Genomic DNA, 17519 nt, shown 5'->3' with positions numbered 1-17519 from the left:
CAGAAGTGAATATGTCATTATTGCATAATATTTTCTTGGTGATGTCTCTGAACCGGGTGTCTCTGTGGGGTTTTTTTTTTCATGCCACAGTACAAATGGAGCATTGGAACGTGACACACTCGCCCTGGGGGCTCTCTTCCTGGAATATGTGGATCTGACCCGGATGCTTCTGGAAGCTGAGAATGATAAAGATGCAGAGATCCTTAAGGACATCCGAGCTCACTTCAGTGCCATGGTGGCCAACCTCATCCAATGCGTACCAGGTACTACTGCAACTAGCTTAAATTTAAAGTCCTTTCTTGTCAGACCAGTCACTGCTCTATAGGTCAGACTGATAAATTACTTAGCAGAAAATGTGAAAGTTCTGTATTCCTTTTTATGAGTACCTGGTGTAATCCATCTGTCCATTTTCGAAAAGTGAATTGTATAATAGGTTTCCATTAGGCTGCCATTAGAACACTGCATGAAAGACCAGAGTCTTGACATTGATCTTGATTTGGATGTAGCCCAAGGGGAGTGGATCCAAGAATAGTTCTACTTAAAGACAGTGCAGGAAAGGGCAGGTGATGACTCATGAGTTGCCAAGCATTCACAAGTCCCCACTGAATGGCTAATAGTCTGTCAGGGGACATCAAGAACCTATTATCAGATTGGGAAAATGCACTTTTATTTAGTTGTGATGGGCTTAAGATGCCGGGATAATTTTTGCTGGCTCTAGACTTTTTTAATGAGCAAACCTATAACAAGCTCTTTCATCCCCTCCACCTCCACCTCCAACCCAGTGCACCACAGACGCTTCCTGTTTCCACAGCAGAGCCTGCGGCATCACCTCTTCATCCTCTTCAGCCAGTGGGCTGGGCCTTTCAGCATCATGTTCACTCCTCTGGATCGCTACAGCGACAGAAATCATCAGATCACAAGATATCAGTATTGTGCCCTAAAGGTAATCATAATTAGACTCTAAGTAAATGACTAAGTCACAAATTCAGAATAAGTAAGAAGAATCTGATTGTTTAGTATTCAGCTGTGTTGAATGACCACATTGAGATTAAATGTTATGTCGCATTTCTAGATAAAAAGAAAGAGTTGTTGGTAGAACAGTGGCAGAGTGAATAGGGTTGTCTTGTCTTGGTTGTTTAAACCATTAACATGTGAGCATTCTTGGCTGATGTTCTCACAGGCTATGTCTGCTGTGCTGTGCTGTGGGCCTGTGTTTGATAACGTTGGCCTCTCTCCAGACGGATACCTCTACAAGTGGCTGGATAATATACTAGCCTGCCAGGATCAGCGGGTCTGTAGCCAATACTTTACCACTGTGGTGCATTTAAACAAGGAGCTGACCCAGGAAGCCCCTCGGATAGCTTTCTGAAGCTTGCTTTATAAAAAGCCAGCACTAGTGCTTGCCAACTGCTCAGCATTATCTTGCTGGAGAAGGGCAGTTTTCTTTCAGGATAAACTGATTTTGACTTTATTCCCATTTATGATACAAGATAAAGCACCTGCATGTTTATTTTAGATATTTTTTTAGATATTTTTCCTTAGCACAATTTATTATGTGGTTTGAGGAGTTGCATTAACTGGTCATTTATCAACTTCTTTGTAGAGCTCCTAGAACCATGCTACACTGAGACCTTAAATCATTTACTGATGACTGATACAAAGTGTGGAGTACAAGGGAGGGGAAAAAAGAAGAAATTAAATCTAAAAAAGTCTGTGTTGGTGTTTGCTCCTGGCTCAGGTCCATCAGCTTGGCTGTGAAGTTGTCATCTTGTTGCTGGAACTCAATGTTGACCAGGTCAACCTATTCAACTGGGCTGTGGATCGTTGCTACACAGGCTCAAAGCAGGTCGCCTCGGGGTGCTTCAAAGCCATCGCTACAGTCTGTGGCTGCAGGTACAAAATCTCAGATGAATTTTGCATTTTCAGTGATTTTTTTTTATTGGGTCTTCATTAGTTTATCTGTATAGGTTTTTGAAGTGCATTTACTTTGGCTAATTTGGACTGACACTGAATTCTCTCATTTAGCATTACGGTCCATTTTAGTAAGTAAATTAGCCAAAGTCTCAAACTAACAACTCACTATTGCACTGAAATTCTTCACTTGCTTTATCTCAGAAATTGAAACATGCATGAAATGATGTATTTGATATCACTGTGTTGTTCATACAACATTTTTGTCAGAGTTGCTCCAGGACTATCATTCATCTTTATCTTCTTCTTTAACTTCTTCTGCTACAATCTAAACACTTAAACTACTCAATTAAGTATCGAGAAAGGATTATAGTATGGGTGAAAAATAGGCTGCAAACATCATATGTTGGTACGTTTTTTTCGGCAATACTAACGCTTGTTTGCTGCATAACACACCCATTTTGCATATGTTCTGAAACAGTTATAATATTTTTACAGAGTTTTAAAGGGCATATGTGGGTTAAGTATTAAGTATTTCCTATTTTTCCAGTCGATTAAAACAACGTGCTTAGTAAGTTGTGTTGCTAAAACAGCAATAATTACATTTTAGGAACAACACCATAATGTGGATGTTAAATCTTGCAACATGAGCCTCTTACTTTGATAACACTAAATAAGTGATTCATACTCATTTTTCTCTGTTTCTTCACAAGCAAAACCTACCCAAGTGACATAGTAACACTGCTAAATCTGGTGCTCTTTAAGGCGTCAGACACCAACAGAGAAATCTATGAGATTTCAATGCAGCTAATGCAGGTGAGAAACCTCAGTTTGCTGAGCTCTTTTATGCAGTTTTCTGTGGTTCCAGCTTAAAGGACACATTCTCCCTCTTCCATTTAACAGATTCTTGAAGCTAAGTTGTTTGCATACTCTAAGAAGATCGCAGAGCAAAAGCCAAACAGTATCCTCTATGGCACACATGGTCCACTGCCACCTTTGTACAGTGTTTCCCTACCTCAGCTCTCCTGCCAGCTGGCAAAGATGTACCCTGAGCTCACACTTCCTCTATTCTCAGGTAGATGTTGATGCTTGTAATAGTAATGTAGTTTACTGTAGTTCAGCTTTTCACAGGCTTGTCATCTTCTCTCGGTTTCTTTCTAAATACTACTGGCTCATCCCCCAGAGAAGCAGACCTCTTTTTATGGCCACTTCTGCTAACCACAGACACACAGAGAGCCTAACTTGACTTAGGGGCAACCCCTGTTTAAGTTTAATGCATATGCGGATCAGGATCAAACTGCCAATTATGGTGAAACTGAATGTACAGCATGTGTTTGAGTTTCCTATAAAATGAAAAAACCACAGTGACCACTGTATTGCCTTCCTTCTGCTTGTTCCAGAGGTTAGCCAGAGGTTCCCCACCACTCATACCAATGGGAGGCAGATCATGCTAACCTACCTCCTGCCCTGGCTTGGTAACATAGAGCTGGTTGATAGCGGCCTGCTGCTCCCAATGTTCTCACCATGCTCCTCAAGTTACAACTCTTCTAGCCAATTAACCAGCGCAGGTTCATCACACCCACTAAAAGGCACTGGCTGGGGCTCCTTACAAGCTACATCTATGGTTCTCAATAATCTCATGTTTATGACCGCCAAGGTAACCGCATGCTTGGGAAATATGATTTTATCAAAAGAGGCGTAGGTAATCTGAGATAAACGTAGCTGACATGGAATATGTTCTTTTTTTAACCCCCTGCCTTCCCAGTATGGAGATGATCTACCTGGACCAGAAATGGAAAATGCCTGGAATGCTTTAATCAGCAATGACAAATGGAGCAACAATCTGAGAACCACACTGCAGTTTCTCATCAGCTTGTGTGGTGTCAGCAGTGACACTGCCCTTCTCCCATATGTAAGATATCAAGCCCTGTTTGTAATGTTATGTAACTTTGTTTTTTGGGAGCGGTTTTGTATCCTTACAGTTTCTCACAGAAATGTGTTGGTGTATTTATTCAGATCAAGAAGGTGGTGATCTATCTATGCCGAAACAACACAATCCAAACCATGGAGGAACTGATATTTGAGTTACAGCAGACTGATCCTGTGAATCCTGTGGTGCAACACTGTGATAGCCCTCCTTTTTATCGATTTACAGCCACAAGCAAGGCTTCTGCAGCTGCTTCAGGTACATCTTTTGAAAAAGCTTGCACATATATATTTTTTGTTTTTTGTTTTTTGTAAACCACCATTAAAATTCCCTTCTGGGAAAGATCCAAATTGTGCATGTGAAGCAGTGTTGGAGTTTAGCCTCACTTGATTTCTGATTAATTTCTAGGCACCACATCAAGCAGCAATACTGTTGTTGCAGGCCAAGAAAGCTTCACTGATACAGATGATACCAAGACTTTAAAGGAGAATGAGGAGAGGTGCAGTGGGCAAAAATGTCTTTAATTGTGTGATTGATTTAACGCAGTGTTATCAACACCCTACCCTATTATCAAAAAATCTTTTTCTGTGACTTCAGGCTTACTCATATAATACGAGCACATAATCGTCTGGAATCGCGCTACAGCAACAGCTCGGGAGGATCTTATGATGAAGATAAGAGTGAGTATTTTTCTGTACCAAGCACCTAAGAAAGAAAATGTGATTGTAATGGTTTTGATGAGTATAGAATATACAGCCTGGTTGGAGGGTACATTGGTAATCAGCCATATTCCAGTGATAATTTATGAGCAGTGCAAAGTGGCCTGGGGCTTTTTAAGAGACTCTGTGATAATTGGCACTAAAATACAAGGAGTTGAGCCTAGGGCCCCCACACTGCTGCTAGTGACCCAAAAACAGCTTTGTTAAACCCTCTTAGCCTGTAATGGTTCTAGAGATAAATGTGGCTAAACATAATCTGACGATTATTAAAAGAATCCTGGAAATTAGTTATGACAACTATATTTCAAAACTGAAGTTCTTTTTTGTGTATTTACATCATGAACAATGGGCTCTTAAACCATACAGGTGAACCTTTGCCACCCTATGCTGACTGGCTTGTGGCTGTTATTGAGACCAACCAGCCCCATCCTCTGCCCATGCCTCTGACTGGAGGATGTTGGGCTCCACTAGTGGACTTTTTACCAGAGACCATTACTCCCAGGGGACCACTGCACAGGTTAGCTGCTATAACCTGCTATGTTGTTTCTAAATGAATTTACTGTAATAGTATTCATCTGTATCCACCACAAAAAAGTTTTTATTTAAATCTATCTTAAGAAATTGATTTTCTTAGGATATGAAATGGTGTTTCACTCAGAGGGTTAATAGTGTGAATGTTTGCTTATTATAGGTGTAACATAGCGGTCATCTTCATGACAGAGATGGTCGTGGACCACAGTGTGACCGAGGATTGGACCATGCACCTACCTTTGCTGCTACATTCACTGTTTTTGGGTAAATTCACAGTACAATCAGTCTTCTCTTTAACAGCTGTAGTATAATGATTACATATCTAATGATGCACTGTAGAGTTGAGTGAAAAGTGCAACTCAGAGAGAATCCCTAATGTTCTCTCTGTAATATTGTAAGGTTTTGCTCTTACTGTGTTACTTCGTCCCAGATGACCATAAGGAGTAGCTGAAATTTAAATTGAATTGACCGTAAAATAGACTTATTTGTCCAATTATGTTGTTTTTATTCAAGGCATGGATCACTTTCGTCCAGAGGTGTTTGAACACAGTAAACGACTTCTTCTCCACCTGCTCATCGCATTGTCATGCGACAACAACTTCCACACTATTGCAGCGGTCTTATTGCAGACACGTGAGATCAATGGTACCAAGACCCTCACCTGCAAACCAAGCATTCAGATGGAGTACTTGCCTTCAGGTAAGCATCTGCCCTTTTCAAGTATAAATACATTCACTCTTCACTGAATGGTTAAAGTAGACCTAGATGAGGTTGACTGAGCAGCTGGCCCTTTGACATGCGGATCTTGTCTTTGGCTAATATAAACTCGAACATTAGGAAGGAATGGCTAGCATTCCTTTCAGACAATAGATAAGGTTCTTATCTTGAAAGAAAATATTTGGATGCTGTGCCAAAAGCAATATGGAGCCCAGAGCACATCAAAGGTCTTGATTAAAGCATTCCATTCTGCTATTTTTATCCACTTTCCCAAATTGGGGCCATCTGCTAAAGCTTGCATGGCTGGCTTTAGCTCCTCTCTTAGCTGATAAAATGTTTTGCAAATGTCTTCACATTTTGAAAGTATTTGTTGTCCATTTGACCATATGAAAAAAGAAAATGTATATCCAATAAAAATGTATTTTATTAGCAATAAAAAAAATGCTATAACAATAGTTTAAAAGCGAAAGTAAACATGCTTTATACAACTTTCTTTTATATGCGTGTTATGTTCATGTGTAATATGTGGTTTCTTACACAAAGGTTTGGCTTTTTGTTTATAACAAAAGAGTGGTTAGCTTTGCAGCAATAATAATAGGAACTACTGGATCTACATCCATGAAAATGTTTTAGCACAAGTCATGTGCTCACAACAGCATCTCTTCTTCTTGCACTGGCTAAATCCATCTGTAGCTTAAAGTTGCAGTTAGGTATATGAAATCAAACATTCATAAAATATATACCACTGTAACTTGTTTGTAATCACACACCTGTTTCTGTGATGTGTTCAGGAGGTTTTGACTTCCTGCGGGAGTGTCAGGCATCCCCCGGGCCAGACTCGGGTTTGAGTTCTTCGTCTACGTCATCCAGTTTAAGTTTGGGGGGCAGCAGCAGCAACCTGCCAGAGATTTCACAGGAGGTGGAAGACCTGGTGGCCTCCAATAAAATGAATGACAAAACCAACAAGCTAATTGAGTTTTTAACCACAAGGTATGGACACAGATTTGTAATTCTTCCGTTAGAGTCACTCAGCAAATGCATGAGTTTTTACACTGTAGTTTTGCAAACAGAAAAAAATGTATGGCTGCATGTATTAAAATATTGCTAGTTATGGGCTTGATATGGTGATAAACTTCTTATATTTCTGGTTTTTGGTTCCCACCTAGTGGGGCTGCTGGATAATGCAATTTCTTATAAGCATAGCTTAGATCTGAGATTTAAATATGACTGGCATTTCCCACGATTAATTGAACACACTGTAAATTTAAATTAAAACTGTCATCTTACAAAACTAATTAAAAAAATATTTAGGATTGTATTAATTGACAGGCACCTTATGCTGGACTTGGCACTGTTAATTTGAATGATTCAGAATATAGTTTGTTTTCAGTAACTAAAAATGATTGTTTTATAGAGCATATGGACCTCTGTGGTGCCATGAAGACATTTCACCAAAGAACCAAATTTCAAAAAGCACTGGGCAGCTGACGAATTTTCTGCGATATGTGGTATCTGTGTTCAAAGAGTCCAAGTCAGGTAATTCTGTATGCCCGTAACAGTAATTCTTTCATTTTCTTTAATTTGATTATCTCTTAAACATTATGTGTAACTGAATGACTTTCATTTACACATTTCTGTCTGTGTCTTTGTCAGATTTCCATCTGGAACAGCAGCTTAGCGACATAGCGCTGCAGACAGCCTTGTGTAGCTCATCGCGTCACTACGCTGGCCGCTCCTTTCAGGTGTTTCGAGCCCTTCGCCAGCCAATATCTGCCCACGCTGTGTCTGACCTTCTCTCAAGGCTGGTGGAAGTCATCGGTGAACATGGAGAAGAAGTGCAGGTCAGAGCGCCATGTGTATACTTGAATGGTGCCAGTTTTTATGTGGGGATTTCTTGTTTGCATCATTTATGGTGTCAAATGTTGGTCGTCCGTGTAGAAAATTATACTATTGTATGTTAAATTATTAAATTGTATTATCAAAATACAGTCTAAAAATCTATGTGTGTCTTTTTTTTCTGCCAGGGCTATGTGATGGAAATATTACTCACGCTGGAGTCAGTGGTGGATAACTTGGCTGAGTGTCTCAAAAACAGTGATCTCATGGCTATTTTGACAAGGTTTGTGTCTCCTCTACATGAATTTATGTTCAAAGATGGTATTTCTGCCCAAATATGTAGTGACTTTAAATTATTTCTCCATGCTATCATCACAGAGCCTCATCCCCAGAATTCCTCACCAGTTTCAAGCTGCTATCTAACAGGAAGAGCACAGGGCAGCTCAATCTCAGGAGAGAAGAAAGGAGCAGACATCAAAGGAGCTCCTCTGTTCCCAAGAAGTTTGGAGAGGCAGACCGGTGGTCTGATCCACCACGCAGTGCCACACTGGACCGTATCCAAGCCTCTGAACAGCAAGCTCTGTTAGCTAAGGTTCGCAGCTCATCCTCATCTAGAGACAGTGTGACTGACCCAACAAGCATCAACCACCCCAGCAACCTGCTAGCCACCATCTTCTGGGTGGCAGTGTCACTGATGGAGTCAGACTTTGAGTTTGAGTATCAGATGTCTTTAAGACTGTTGAATAAGCTGCTGGCCAACATGTCACTGGACAAACAGGAAAACAGAGAGAAGCTGGAGAAGCTGCATAATCAGCTAAAATGGAGCACCTTCACTGGGCTGCAGCAGCTCCTTTTAAAGGGTTTCACCTCCATGTCTACAACCGATCTCACGCTTCATCTCTTATGCCAACTGACTCCTGTGTCGCGAGTGCCTGTTGTGGACACATCACAAGCCATAGGTATAATGTAGGAATCAATAAATAAGTGGTTTTAAAAGTAAACAGTGGACGGATAAACTTTACATTTATATATTTATATTTTTTGTACTTGTACAAAGACACATGCTTTGTGACTTTTTTCCAAAATTTTATATTAATGTCATTTGTTTTGTTTTTCGGGGGGTTTTTTTGTCTACTAGGTTTTCCTTTGAATGTTCTCTGCCTGCTCCCTCATCTGGTACAGAACTTTGATGGCCCCACACAGTTCTGTCAGGAGGTTGCTGAGAGGATCGCACAGGTTTGCCATTTTTATCCCTTTTTTTCATTTCACAAATTTCACATCTTAAACTAACACACCTTTGTGTGTGTAGGTATGCCTTGAGGAGAACAACGCCAAGCTTTCCAACCTTGCTCATGTCATGGCTCTGTATAAAACCCACTCCTACACACGAGACTGCTTCTCTTGGGTCAATGTGGTGTGTCGATATCTTCACGAAGCTTTCTCGGATATCACCCTGAGTCTGGTCACTTATATGGCAGAGGTGTGTACAGCTGAAAGGTGCTAAGTCACAATTACAGTGTGTTAAAAGTACTATGTAAAGTGAGTTTTCTCTTTTCTTTTCTTTTGTTGTTGTAATAGCTGTTGGAGAAAGGTCTCCCAAGTATGCAGCAGACCCTTTTGCAAATTATCTACAGCCTCCTGAGTCACATGGACTTGAGTGTAATTCAAGCCAAACCCTTCAACATAGAGGTGCTCAAGACAATAGAGAAATTTGTCCAGGTGAGTTCAAATGGTCCTTTTTTATCGGGAATGTATTAGTTTGAATATGCAGTGACTTTATGTGCCATCGAACATATTTTAAAAATAGAATAAGTTGACAATTTTGTAGAAACTCACTAACATATACTTTGCATGCGCATGTGCTCAGTTCAAATCTTTAGCTGAGAGCTCTGCGTAAGAGTCTTGTATTCCTTGCTCTTTTTCTTAGTGCTCATGTGAAAAAAAAGGAAAAAGCTGTCTTATGTCAGCGCTGTAAATTTGTGGACACACCCAATCTATAAACAGTCTGCTGTTCTGCTATGGGCCAAGCCTCTGCTTATTCTCATATGGCATCCATTTCCCTTTAGTACCTCTGTAACTATAAATAAAACTACATGAAAACTGTGTTTTTACATCTTGTGTTGCTCTTTGTCTGCACATACAGGTGAAGTTGTGTGTGTTTCTGTTTTTGCTGTAGACTGTTCATTGGAGAGAAGCACAGAATATACTCAAGCTGGTGGTTTCTCGATCGGCCAGTTTGGCACAGCCTTCATTTCCACAAAGTGACCTCTCCTACGAGGACATCAGCCGTGTCTGGGACCGCTCTTCCAAGGCCTTGCCTGGGAAAACGCTGGATTTCCACTTTGACATATCTCAGGTTAGAGGCCATTTCTTTGACTTTCTTTTCACTGTGTGAAAGTCCTTGTTGTTCTTGTGAAAAGAAAGGTTAATCCTTGAAATGTATGCTCGCCCCTGTATATTTCCCTGTATTTTCCAGGGTGTGGTACTTGTTGAGGTTGTGTGGAATCTTTTAAAGGTCTTTGGAAAGGAAACATTTCTTCCCCTTCCTTAATGGTGATATTTCTTTTCGACCAAACCCTGTGAGATTAGCTTGAAAGCGTGAAAGGTAAACACAATTAGTCAAGCAGTGCAGAGCTGGAAAGCGATGTAAAAGATACAAGGAGAGCGGCGTATGTGTGGGAACCGAACAGGGAGCTGTTTGTGTAGTTCATGAATGGCAGGAAATGATGTCAGCTTTTTGCTGCCGTCTTTGTATGTGAGTCAGGGAGTTGTAGTGAGCAGCCAACAGGGTGGCTTTAAACTTTAGACATACTGGGCACACCAGTGATAGTTGTTATGATATTCGGACATTTTAAGATTGAGTATAAAACCGAGAAAGTTGATGTTTTGGGTTTGGTTTTTTTTCTTGAATGTCAAGTGGAATAAAAGCTGTGACCACTTGTAAAAAAGCAATCAGCCTATCTTGACGTGTTGATTGCTTTACAGTCATTTTGGAACTGTGAGCCTAGACGAAGCAGGAGCTGTCAAGGAGCCTGAGTAATGGATTGACTAAGCAGAGAAAGACTTTCTCTTCTTCCTGCTTTTGCTCATTTTAATTTTGTCCTCACAATTGTTTGTTTGTGTCGATTCTTTCAGACGCCAGTGATTGGTCGTCGTTTTGATGATCTCCGACGCACTCCAGGCCAGGATGTGAAGAGCATGACAACAGCAGTGACCCACAGCACCTCCTCTACCTCCTCTGGATCCACTTTAAACAACGTGTTGGTGCCAGTCAGCTGGAAAAGGCCTCAATCTTCTCAGGTGAAAACTTATTCCCAAGGGGTCAAAGTGTAAAACTGTTAGGATTTGACAAATGAAGACATTGCATGTAATTGTATTTCATTATGCAAGACAATCACAACGCAGGATGTATTTGATGCACATGCTGTGTTTGAGACGTCTTCATCCTGTTTATTCCCAAAATTTAAATCCCATTGTATATCCAAATAAGGGGAAATGCATGTTGATGCCAGGCAAATATGAGACTAAATTTTAAAATGGTAGGATACTCAAACAGATACAAAAGTCAAATGTTCACAAAAAACTATAATGTGGATCAAATTAAAGGGATTTATTCACAATATTTGGGTGTTCTCTTTCCCTCTGCAGAAAAGAACACGGGAAAAACTGGTGAATGTGTTGTCTCTGCTGGGACAAGAAGTGGGGCTCACAAAAAATCCTTCAGTAAGATATACTTTATGTTGTCCGTTGGGAAATTCAGCACTCTGAACTTTTTTTAATCATGGATTTAAAAAAAAAAAAACAATTTTGCCTTTTTTTTGTTTTTCTTTGTTCATTGTTCGGTATAGGTGATTTTCTCAAGTTGTGGGGAGCTGGATCTTATGGAGCACCAGCCTAGCCAGGTATCCTCTGATGACGGGACTCGGGAACCAGAAAACACAGATGACACCACCTCAGAGCAGCAGTTCAGAGTCTTTAGAGACTTTGACTTCCTGGATGTTGAGCTTGAGGATGGAGAGGTGAGTCATGGGATGCTTGGTAGAATAATTACTTATACTTTAGATGTTAAAGTAGATGTAAAACAAGAGCAGTAAGAAAACCTTATAAAGACTGTAATGAGGATTTTCCACTGAGGAGCAGTACTGTGTTGGGTCAAGTCTGCCTGCTCTGTGTAACAGGGTTTCTTTTTCTGTGTTTTTTTTCTATCTGTGCTATCTAGGAGCTACAGGTAAGTTTAGTTGTGTTACATTTTTATTTGCTGTGTTCTATGAATGACAATTTGCTTGTGCAGATATTTTAGTCGACTGACGGCAAAGAGTAGAAAGTGTGCATGCATGTTGTGTTAGTTACAAAACTGATTCTGCAATGTCCCTGTATTAGAGAGTAGAGTATTGGAAACACAGCATGTTATTCTTAGTTCTCTCACCAGGCTTATCATCATGGTCTAGTAGTTGCTATTGAAATATAGGGTATCTTAAAGCCCGTTTTACCAGATTTACCAGTACTTGATCTCACACTGGCACTCAGCCTAAGTGGTTATGTGACTGTGGTTATCAACTCAATAACTCAAACCAGGGCTTTCCAGTCTAGCTACAAGTGTGTTTACACAAAAGGGATGGTGTTGGCAGCATCTGGCCCAATCAGAAACATTGACAGGTCTACTAGCAAAAGAGCAACTAATCTTACAAGGAAAGACAAAACTGTGATATTAGGAAAATACAGAGAGGTCAATTGCAGAATTCAGGCTGAAACAACAGGCCTGCTGCAGACATATTGGTAATGTGAGTGTGTGTGAAAGGAACCGTGCGCTTTGTACAAACACATTTTAAGTGCTTCAGTCAGTAAGCCCGGAAAAGATTTTTAATGTTAAAGTCTTGACTATGTGAAGTCAGGAAGCAAAGCTGGCACTATGTAAGTTGACAGACTTATCAAGCTGTAACATTAAGTGACAGAAAAAACTGATGGGTTTTAATTGTTATTCCATAAGTTATCATAATGTTTATTAATATTTTTTTATCATATGATTGACATAAAGTGAATACATTTAATCATAATTTTCTATAGTTATATGGCTATCTGGTCAACATCATATGATTTTCTAAAGCAAGCCACAGTTGTTCATATCATGGAGTGTTGGCTCCATCTAGAGACTCAGTGGAAGAAATTCTGCTCAGGTTTAACCCTCCATCACACTGAAATCCAAACAGTAAATTACCTTTGCTAATTGTAAACATTTAAACTGTATTATTTGCCAAGGATGTAAGAAAAAGCTGTTGTTACTTCTTGAGACTCTGAAATGTACTTAGTGTGGTTTTTAGGCTTCACTAACACCATATTTTCAGGAAACTCGATCGAAAAAACCTAAATGATTAATATGGGCAAGAAATGTCAAAGTCAGAGCCTTTACTGTGACAGGTTTTAAACTAATCGTAGTTGGATATGCTTGTTTTGTCTGTTGATGTGGAGCTTTGGTGGAACGTGAGAGTTGGCTAGCATCCATGGAGTCACGCTTGAAAATCACTCTGTATTTTTTTTTTTTAAAAAGACCAAAGCAATTAAAGCCTGTTAATATTTGAATTGTGACCATGTTAAGGAGGGCTTACTGCATTGAGCACCGCTGTTCCTTCCTTTTTTAGCTTTGAAGGGAAAAAACTCTCCCATAAACTGTCCCCTCCCAGAACCAGCACTGCATGGTTGTGTAAATGTTGGTGTGAAGTATGTTTATGAAGTTTGTGTTGAAGAAAAGATTATGCTGTGCTACTTGGTACTCGGTATCTAACAGATGTTTACTGTTGCAGGGAGAGACTATGGACAACTTCAACTGGGGTGTGCGTAGACGCTCTATGGACAGTCTGGACCGAAATGACCTGCAGCCTTTGGAGGAAAGTCAGATGTCCAGCAGCATGCCCAGCCTCAGCAAGCTCGCTCATGAAGATTCAGACGAGTCATCTGAGGAGGATTCCCTGACCACCAGCCAGACACTCTCCCACTCACAGCTTGTAAGTTTATTCATTTGTGTTATAATAATTGAAAATCACAATGAAGGTAAAACCTCAAATAACAGTTAAAACCAACTGTAACAAGTAAAAGGGATTTCAAGGACAAACTCTTTATATCTTAACAATTCAAGAGTTTTTTTCTATTGTGCCACTCTCTGTGCCAAGCTGTATAGGGTTTAAAAAATGTCTTTCTCTCTCAGATTAAGACTTTTCCTCTAGTGTCAAGCTTAGGGCCAGATTTTCAAGTCTGAAAATATAATGGGCCTTTCTGTCACATTCTGTCTTGTTCCATTACCTTTCTGTTATTCCATGACAGAAAGAGCCATTCAGCATTAGCTAAAGGTTGCTAAAGTTGCCGTAGCAGACTGAAACCTGTGGGTCAACACAGCCGTCATCTTCACCTCTTGCTTTTGAGTTTTAAGAAACTCCACTACTGTCGGTGATACAGTTTCAGACGATTTTGCTGTTTTTAGTTCAGTGCCGTTTATTTTAAAGATTCTATTAAATGTTTCTTTGTCTCTTTTTCAGACTGTCAGCCTCTCTCCAACTGCAGAGATGAGTAGCATTGACTCTCCCTCTCCCTTCTGCGATACCACTTCAGCAGATTCGACTCCTCTGAGCACCAAAAATCCAAGTTTCGAGGTCCAACAACCAGAGGACTCGAAGCACCGGGTGAATAAGGGCTTCAGAGTGTCTGAGATTCTGGGAACTACTAATTCCTATCGTAGTTCTATAATAGAGTTCTTTACTAATTTTGCTAAATAGGAGCTGTTCTGTTTTCTCGTGTATTGAATGTTAAATGTGCTTTGGGTTAAGGCAATCATGGGTGTTATTTTGCAACACTGTGACTTTTCTACATTTCCTTTCTTTAGAGTAGAGCATGAGTGACCTTTTCTTGATATTTCAGTAGTTGCATGCAAAATCATAAAAAAACAACTAAAATTGACAAGCAGGTGATCTAAAGCTTTGGGCTCCGGGCTATTTCTTGTCTAACTTTAATTGTGGCAGTTTGTCTGGGGATGTGAGGGGTTGTAGCCAGCAGTAGAAACAAAAAACATTTCTTTCTTTCTGTATCTGTCTATTTAAGGCAATGTGTATGCCTATTGCTTCTGTGTGGGTGGCTGTAAGCAAAACTAAAATCTCTCAGCATGTGGAAGGTCAGAAAAGGTTTACACATTGCCTGTTTCAATCTCTGAGTGTGCAGAGCCACGATGCTGGCTAAGTTCAAATTTTTTATCCATTGAATTGGCATAATTTTTGCACACTAAATTGACCAAATAAAAGAAAACACCACAAGGAGTGTCCATAGGGTCCCATGGCAAGGTTAGTGTTACTGTTTAATAACTAAAAATAACAGAGGGAATACATTTCATGCATGCTGCTTCAGTATTTGTTTTGTAATTAATTACATTAATATTTCCAGTTGTCAACTGTCTCTTCTGCTTTCTTTCAGCATGAGATGTCACAAGAAGATGATGACAACATTGTCCATGAGGAGGACATTTCTCTTTCCATCACTGAGCTGCCCCCTGAGTATCACTGTGGTGACAGTTTGACAATGGATATAACTAACAATGATTACAAAGGAAAACTAGATCTTGAAGGCTGCTTACCAAGGTACCTATTGCAACATTTAAATATTTAGCTATAAATAAAGTGTCATGAAAAATGCACTTCTCCTAAGATGTGGCCATATCCATTCAGTCTTGCTGAGGAAGAGCGAGATGACATGCCGGAGTCGCGTTCTTCACCACCACCGTCACCTTTCTTCTCTGCCATCCTTGCGGCTTTCCAGCCAAATGTGTGCGATGATGCAGAAGAGGCTTGGCGAAGCCACATCAACCAGCTTGTGTCTGACTCAGATGGATCCTGTGCCGTCTACACTTTTCATGTGTTTTCCTCACTTTTTCAGGTATTATAGCTTGACCCTGCAGCCAGCCTAATCCCAAAAGACATCAGCGCGACGTGTAGTATGAGATGTCAAATTGTATAATTAAACCGAAAGGTTAACAGGATTAGCTATAAGGCAAACTGACCTTTCAGAAGAGGACTGCTTAATTGAAAATTAGGGTCACTCCGTAGATGCTCTCAGCTTGAAAATCTCCTGAGATCCATTAACCGGTTGTTGTTCACTTCACTGACCAAAGCTGACAGGGCAACATTTCAGAAAAATTGAATTAATGAAGGATGCACTAGTGCCTTAAATTATGTAGGCGGGATTCTAGTGGTGTTACAGACAGCATGTTTTTTATGTTTTGCAGAATATCCAAACCAAATTTTGTTCTTTGACATGTGATGCCGTCAGTTACCTTGGTGATGGCCTGAGAGGACTAGGATCAAAGTTTTTGAGGTCTTCTCAGATGCTGACATCATGTTCAGAGTGCCCAACACTTTTTATTGATGCAGACACAGTAAGTTGCCTGACATTTAGCGACTTCCAGTGTATTTCAACAAATTTAATGACAAATTGGTATTTTTCCAGATCATGTCTTATGGACTCCTTGAAAAGATGAAATTTAGTGTGTTGGAACTTCAAGAATATTTTGATACTTACAACAACAGAAAGGAGGCAGTTCTCACAGTAAGTGGTTCTTATCGTGTGCTTGTCACTCTAGATGTCACCTGTATGTTGTTGCTGAATTATTTAAATTGACCTCTGTTTTACACAGTGGTTGAGCAACTGTAAAGCTGCTTTTCCCAAGAGTGCTGGGGGTTCGGTGATAACGTGTCAACCACTGGAGCATGAGGAAAAGGTAATAATAATTATTATAAATATATTTATTTGAGCATCTCATGCTATCATATCAACAGTGGGATAAAGTAAAGCAGTGGGTTAGTATTTACTTTGGCTTAGATACTGCATTAAGCCAGTGTACAACCAAAATAATTGTTGATTATGTACATTTAACAAAAACTGAACTGAACATATGAAGGATTCCATTTCATCTGATCTTTCATACTGTACTTTCTGCATTGGGATTACTGTGTGATACTGTAGCTCTGTGAGTGTTACCTCTAATTCTCTTGCACTTTAAGTTTTTGACAAACTTAAGTTGATGCACGTCACATTTAATATTTCATATCCAGTGTGCATTGTGTTGATTTTCAGTTCTTCTGGGCATGGGAGTGAGCTCTCTTATGTTGCAATTTAATCAGGCTTCATAACTGAAGATGGTTAACAGCAAAATAGAAAGTTTTGCTGTTAAAATGTATGAATTTGTCACTTAAGTGAGTGCTGATTAACATGCAGAACATGCTTGGCTTTTCTTTTTCTTTTTTAAAAACGTGTTTTTATTTATTTATTTATTTTGTATTTAATAGTTCATGGAAACTATAAGCCCTCTTCATAATTCTAATTTGCACAAACATCTACCCTAACTTTCTTCCTCTGTGCATGTCAATAAAATGACACCAGTTAGACCTGTTCTATACTTCTCACCCACTCTATGTTGTAAATAATGACCATTTGCATGAATTTCATTCTCTCTGTGTGTGTTTTCCTTACTTCTTACTTCTTTTCTACCCCATAACATGCTTGCTTGATAGCAAATGGAATTTCTGGCTGTAAGTTGGAAAAGGCTTGTCTCTACTTTCCGATTTAAAACAAAACAACATTGTATTTATTGTATTGTCATTTTCAGCAAAAGGATACTTTTTTAAGTCTTCAATTGCGGTTGTGCAGACATTTTAAAAAGGAGGAAACAAGAAGTTAAAGACTTATTTTCTGATAATCATTTTCTATTACTTTCAGCAACTGGAGCTCTGTCAAAGACTCTACAAACTCCACTTTCAGTTGTTGCTGCTTTTTCAGTCCTACTGCAAACTGACTGAACAGGTCCATGCAATAAGCTCTGTTCCAGAGGTAGGTATATCTGCATT

General features: G+C 39.7%; 1 protein-coding gene across 4 annotated transcripts in view; it reads left to right on the top strand.

Moving 5' to 3' along the window:
* frya (furry homolog a (Drosophila)) overlaps positions 1 to 17519 on the top strand; it is a 41498-nt gene that overhangs the window by 22185 nt on the left and 1794 nt on the right. For 2 of the 4 annotated variants that reach the window (XM_026193652.2, XM_026193656.2), the window contains exons 26-60: positions 91 to 263; positions 783 to 943; positions 1181 to 1291; positions 1739 to 1893; positions 2625 to 2727; positions 2815 to 2986; positions 3312 to 3568; positions 3677 to 3823; positions 3928 to 4096; positions 4247 to 4337; positions 4436 to 4518; positions 4924 to 5074; positions 5249 to 5352; positions 5602 to 5787; positions 6597 to 6795; positions 7220 to 7341; positions 7459 to 7646; positions 7830 to 7924; positions 8020 to 8600; positions 8780 to 8877; positions 8951 to 9121; positions 9220 to 9360; positions 9818 to 9997; positions 10777 to 10941; positions 11290 to 11364; positions 11490 to 11660; positions 13440 to 13640; positions 14169 to 14312; positions 15094 to 15257; positions 15345 to 15552; positions 15902 to 16051; positions 16123 to 16221; positions 16310 to 16393; positions 17187 to 17204; positions 17392 to 17502. In XM_026193652.2, coding sequence (XP_026049437.1) covers positions 91 to 263; positions 783 to 943; positions 1181 to 1291; positions 1739 to 1893; positions 2625 to 2727; positions 2815 to 2986; positions 3312 to 3568; positions 3677 to 3823; positions 3928 to 4096; positions 4247 to 4337; positions 4436 to 4518; positions 4924 to 5074; positions 5249 to 5352; positions 5602 to 5787; positions 6597 to 6795; positions 7220 to 7341; positions 7459 to 7646; positions 7830 to 7924; positions 8020 to 8600; positions 8780 to 8877; positions 8951 to 9121; positions 9220 to 9360; positions 9818 to 9997; positions 10777 to 10941; positions 11290 to 11364; positions 11490 to 11660; positions 13440 to 13640; positions 14169 to 14312; positions 15094 to 15257; positions 15345 to 15552; positions 15902 to 16051; positions 16123 to 16221; positions 16310 to 16393; positions 17187 to 17204; positions 17392 to 17502 — 5428 coding nt within the window. The remainder of the gene's footprint in view (positions 1 to 90; positions 264 to 782; positions 944 to 1180; positions 1292 to 1738; positions 1894 to 2624; positions 2728 to 2814; positions 2987 to 3311; positions 3569 to 3676; positions 3824 to 3927; positions 4097 to 4246; positions 4338 to 4435; positions 4519 to 4923; positions 5075 to 5248; positions 5353 to 5601; positions 5788 to 6596; positions 6796 to 7219; positions 7342 to 7458; positions 7647 to 7829; positions 7925 to 8019; positions 8601 to 8779; positions 8878 to 8950; positions 9122 to 9219; positions 9361 to 9817; positions 9998 to 10776; positions 10942 to 11289; positions 11365 to 11489; positions 11661 to 13439; positions 13641 to 14168; positions 14313 to 15093; positions 15258 to 15344; positions 15553 to 15901; positions 16052 to 16122; positions 16222 to 16309; positions 16394 to 17186; positions 17205 to 17391; positions 17503 to 17519) is intronic. The other 2 variants (XM_080288422.1, XM_026193658.2) reach the window with 1 other exon arrangement.

This window comes from Astatotilapia calliptera, chromosome 14 (assembly GCF_964374335.1).
Source record: "Astatotilapia calliptera chromosome 14, fAstCal68.1, whole genome shotgun sequence".
In the NCBI taxonomy this organism is placed as follows: Eukaryota; Metazoa; Chordata; class Actinopteri; order Cichliformes; family Cichlidae; genus Astatotilapia; species Astatotilapia calliptera.
This window is presented reverse-complemented; position numbering and strand designations above follow the sequence as displayed.